At 30.2% G+C, this 5,106-nt stretch overlaps 1 protein-coding gene across 1 annotated transcript; it reads left to right on the top strand.

The window, feature by feature from the left end:
- The first annotated feature begins 3,191 nt into the window (after positions 1–3,191).
- On the top strand, positions 3,192–4,680 carry LOC139884791 (WUSCHEL-related homeobox 4-like). The gene is made up of 3 exons (XM_071868773.1): positions 3,192–3,401; positions 3,769–4,068; positions 4,519–4,680. Exons 1-3 carry the CDS (start codon positions 3,192–3,194, stop codon positions 4,678–4,680), a joined length of 672 nt encoding a protein of 223 aa, XP_071724874.1.
- Positions 4,681–5,106: the final 426 nt, after the last annotated feature.

The raw sequence follows: 5,106 nt of genomic DNA, 5'->3' as shown, positions 1-5,106 counted from the left end.
ATGAGGCCAAAAACAGATGGCTTTACGTTTGAGTTGATAATCTTTAAAGATGTCAACAATGATATCATTACTCCACGCATTTTCGTCAAGCTAGAATGACACCTGGCCAGTGTTATTCGATCAAGATGAAACCAACTTGTAAGACTGATCGATCAACTTATTTTTGTTTTTGCTATTAATTATGCATGGATAGGTCACCCTTATCATTTCTCAATTACTAATTTTGTCAAGAAATATTATTCACTCATTACGGTTTTTTTTTTTTTTATGCAAATATTATTCACTCATTACGTTAACTATGCTTTTTTGTTCTTTTTAATAATCTAAATTTCTCCATTTACTTGCCAACTAATTATAGAAGACATCCATGGTAGGGGTGTTTAAATCCTTGAGTTTGTTTCTCTTACTATATAATTAACTGTGCTATTAGATTGTGTTGATCATCTTCACAAGTTGCTTCACATAGTCTATTTCATAAATTAAATCATCTTCATTATGTTCATATAGATATATTTTTGTTATTCTCATTTGTGACATTAATTAAAATTCTGGATTTGTAAATTTTGTGTTACTTATGTCACTCATTTAGCTGGAACTTTTAATCTCTCAATTCAGTTTCCCTATCGAGTTGCCTATTTGGGACAACACACGTCCTATTAGGAAAGCGCTCCAATTGTACGTGCCTCCAATATATTTTCAATATATTTGCATTTTCCATAAAGCTTAATGTTCTGCATGTTATATATTTTAATACATGTTTTTTTTGGCATATTATAATTAATAAGATGTATTGATGGTATATTTATTAAAAAAGTATTTTTTAAAACTTTTTTAAATAAAATAAAATATCATATATAATTTGAAAAATATTTTTTTTGACAAAAATACTCAATACACCTCATTAATTATCATGCCAAAAAAAATAAAAAATAAAAACAGTTGTATTGTGAGAAGGGGGGAATATTGAATAATTTATATATAATTAGTATTCAAGCAGTTTTCAAAGGAGACATTTTTACTGTTTCACGGGCAGTCTTACACTAACAACGTCGAACACTTACTCGAGTTATCATACAATAGTTTTTTATATTTTTTATTTTTTTTTATTTTTTTTAATGATAGTTTGCTGACTCTTTTGAAGGAAACTGACTTAAATATAAATAGACACTATTAGTAGGATTCCATTTTTTTTTTTCTTTCAGAATTGTATTTTCAAACATTGCAAGAGAGAAAGTAATATCTTGTCCATTCGTTACCTCATATAAAATGAAAGTGAAAGATTAATTATCCCCATCTATAAGCACATTTAGAAATACGATGAATATTTTGATATTTAAAAAAGAGAAGAAAAAAAAAAAGAAAGAAAAAAAGAAGTGACTTGACTCTGAATCGTTAACTTTTTAAATTTTAGTTAACAAGAGCTGACTTATGTTGAAAATAGGATTCAATGTCCTATCTCAGTTGGTAGACTTTAAATAGTAGATCACTAATATAAAAGTAATTTCCTATTAGTGCTGTATTGGGAAGTTGCTTTAGAAAAACCTGGACTAGCTTGTTAAGATTTGATCAATAGTGAAATATTTCCCTCAGGATTTGACTCCACTAACATTGAAACTTGTTAATACTCTGAACCGAAGTAACACATCTATTTGCATTATTCAACGCCGTTAAATTTGTAATCGACACTTTAACCATAAAGCTAAGAATACTAGCTAGGTAAGCCACATAAGTAGTAGTAACATTTGGAATAAAAATGATATGTGTTGCCTTACTCAATTCAATAAAGTGACACAACTTCATTATAGAACAATATTGCTCAACCACACACACATGTGCCATGTTTATCAAAAACATTCGTCGGTCTCCAATTTTTGTTCAAACCTCATCATATTAAATGGAACATTGTCATGATTCACACACGCACACACCTAAAAATACACTTGCTAGAATATTCACTTATTATAATGTTTTTAGGACCATCATGTTTACGAAATCACTTTCTCATTAAAGTTGTATGTGTAGTTTTCAATCAAGATATTCAGTATCAAAAATGAAAGTAAGAAAGAAAGAAGTATACATATATTAATATACATATATATATATATAAGAGCACTATTTGGGAAATTGGAGCTACATGTTCCCGAAGGAGATAAAGGATATATACACACATTTGATAATCAAAAGTATTACAAATTTGTAAGTCAACATTGTTCTCTACCACTTGAAGGCGACGGCTTTCAATTAATTTTATGTGTATCTAGGAAAGCAAAGAGTTGTAGTTTCTATTTTTTCATGTTTTGGGATATGGCATTGAATCTTTAACATTCTTCTTCCTTATAGCTTTATAGAAATAAAGTTTTTGGGCACCGAAAAGCAAAAAAACCTTATCATGAAAGCAAGAAAAATAAATACGTCCGATTAGACTGGCCAACCCACACGCATATGCACACACAATTCGTTCATTGGTCATGCAGGGTGATCATAATTTCTCTCTCTATTGACTGATTTTGTTCCTTTTCAAATTTCACCGATTCAACACATATATTCTTTCGATCTTAAATTAGATATAAATTTAAATATAATTTTTTTATTTCAAAATATATATAAATTTAATAAATTTAAGATGATAAAAAATATTTATTTTATTTTATTTCTTATCGATCCACTTTCTTAATTTATACATATTTTATATCTTATTTATATTCAAAAATTTATTTAAACTCATAATGGTAAAATTCTACAAATAATTATACCACATTCATCTACAATATATATAATATATTTGAATAAATTTTTAGACAAAACAACTGATAAATCCATCAAAAAATTCGATCAAATATATGTTAATACTTATTAAAATTATATTCATCAAATTATTATTTATAATAATCAAACTAAATTTAAATATTTAAATCTAATTTAATTCAGAGAGAATAACGAGGATTAACTTTATCTCACTTTCACTATCTTTGTTGTGTTGCGTCTCTTTATTATTATTTTTTAGTAAAGGAGATCACTAAGTCAACCTCACCTCATCATTTGGTCTTTGGTTCCTCTAAGCACCACCTCATATCCCACTTTCTTTTTTGAACTTTAAGCAATTCTCCCTCCTTTATTTCTAATTTAGTTGCTATATATCTTCTTATATATAATTACCACTCACTATCATTCAGTCCTCCACGGTGATAAGCATGAAAGTTCATCAATTAGCACATGGTCTTAGCTGCTGGGACTGGGAGCAGCTCAATGAAGGGTCCGGACTCACACTTAGCTGCAAACGTTTACGACCTCTCGCCCCTAAGCTCTCTTCCAACAACTCGGACGCTTTTGATCTTAAGAGCTTCATAAGACCTGATTCTGGCCCTCCTAAGCACTGCTCCTCCGCTCTCGACAAGGCTCAGGTGATGACATTATAACTTATAATAGAAGCTATACTGCCATTATATACATATATACACATATATGTGTGATTATAAAGAGACTTTCATCAATAATGATGAACCTACAAATCTATGCATGAATTACGTCTATATAACAATATTTTAAAATTTTAAATTCATTCATATAAATATGTATTTAGTGAAGTTCATTGACAAAATACATATCCATATGAATGAAATCTAATAATCTAAAACATCATATATTTTTATATAGAGATAGTAATATTTTATACTATACAATAATATAATATTAACCCTATATAGAGTATAATATTTTATAGATTAAATGATGTATGTTCCAAATGATTACTAAATTAAGATCATGCAGTTGGAAACCCACCCGGGTGGCACAAGGTGGAACCCTACACAAGAACAGATAGGAATATTGGAGATGCTGTACAGAGGGGGAATGAGAACCCCAAATGCACAGCAGATTGAGCAAATTACGGCACAATTAAGGAAATATGGCAAGATCGAAGGCAAGAACGTTTTCTATTGGTTCCAAAACCACAAAGCTCGCGAGAGGCAAAAGCAAAAGCGAAGCAGATTAAGTCTCACCCACTCTGATTCCAACACTCCACCATCTCCAACTATTACATCCATCACCATCTCTTTAGAGACTAACAGGGTAAATACAATCTTCTAAATGATTTTTTTTTTCTTTTTCTTTTTGATAGTGGGAAGATACTATTAAAATTTTATAGTGTATAGATGAACACATGCTGTTGACTAAAACTCCCTTGCCCTACAAACAATGGCAAAAATCATATGGCTGTGTGAATCTTTTACATACATACATATATAAGCCTAACATACATTTTAGTATTCACATTTGGACAATCTTTTTCCTAGACGTTCATCTATAAGTTCGTTTAGTCTATGCATTGCACATTGCAGTCATGTTTGGATATATGTCCTCCTATCAAATTATGTCCTTTATCAAAAAAAAAAAAAAAAGTGGGCGAAGAGAAGTTTATGGACCTAACAAAAACTGGGTTCCTTACAAAATTTACTAAAATTAAATGGACTGCCTTCATTTCCAACTAACTAGCATATGAAAATTTGACATTTTATGTAGGAGGAAGTGGTGGAGGATAGTCCGCATAAACGGAAATGCAGGAACTGGGCATTTGATAGCTTTAGAAGTACTAATGCTAATGAAGAAGAAAGTAGATCACGAGAAGAAGCAGGAGATGATGGAACTCTTGAGCTTTTCCCATTGCACCCGGAAGACAGATGAAGAAAGTGTTTTTGAACATTTAGGAAAAAAAGAAGAAACAAAAAGCAGTTAAAAATTGCAATCCCAAGATTGCCAATCTAATCATGAGGATGAATTAGTTAATTCTGATCAGCTTCTTTACTAATGAGATCGTAATGATATTTTCTGCTTTTTCTTTCTTCTTCTTTTTATTTTTTTTTTAATTATTATGTTTCTTGCTTTCATTCTTTCTTTCGGGAAAGAAGAAAGACAAAGTTGTGTACTCTACTGCAAAGTCCACTGCTTCTATGCTTATTTATTATTCCTGACGACCAAAGCGGTTTGTGCCATAATCTTTATTCTCTTTTTCCTGCTCTACTATATAAGTTGTGGACTCCTAATTTTAATCTAAGAGGAACTCGTTGGTTTATAAATCTTTTTATGACTTGACTCACGTCACGTTCTCCA

The sequence above is a fragment of the Rutidosis leptorrhynchoides genome, unplaced genomic scaffold (assembly GCF_046630445.1).
Source record: "Rutidosis leptorrhynchoides isolate AG116_Rl617_1_P2 unplaced genomic scaffold, CSIRO_AGI_Rlap_v1 contig601, whole genome shotgun sequence".
Lineage (NCBI taxonomy): Eukaryota > Viridiplantae > Streptophyta > Magnoliopsida > Asterales > Asteraceae > Rutidosis > Rutidosis leptorrhynchoides.
The sequence above is the reverse complement of the archived record's forward strand: the minus strand, read 5'-3'. Positions and strand labels throughout refer to the sequence as shown.

What these genes read in the sequence shown, in the direction of transcription:
- LOC139884791 (XM_071868773.1), top strand. Translation starts at nt 3,192, where the DNA reads ATGAAAGTTCATCAATTAGCACATGGTCTTAGCTGCTGGGACTGGGAG. An exon ending in CCGCTCTCGACAAGGCTCAG is followed by an intron (nt 3,402 to 3,768) that starts GTGATGACATTA and finishes AAGATCATGCAG; the next exon opens with TTGGAAACCCACCCGGGTGG. An exon ending in TCTCTTTAGAGACTAACAGG is followed by an intron (nt 4,069 to 4,518) that starts GTAAATACAATC and finishes CATTTTATGTAG; the next exon opens with GAGGAAGTGGTGGAGGATAG.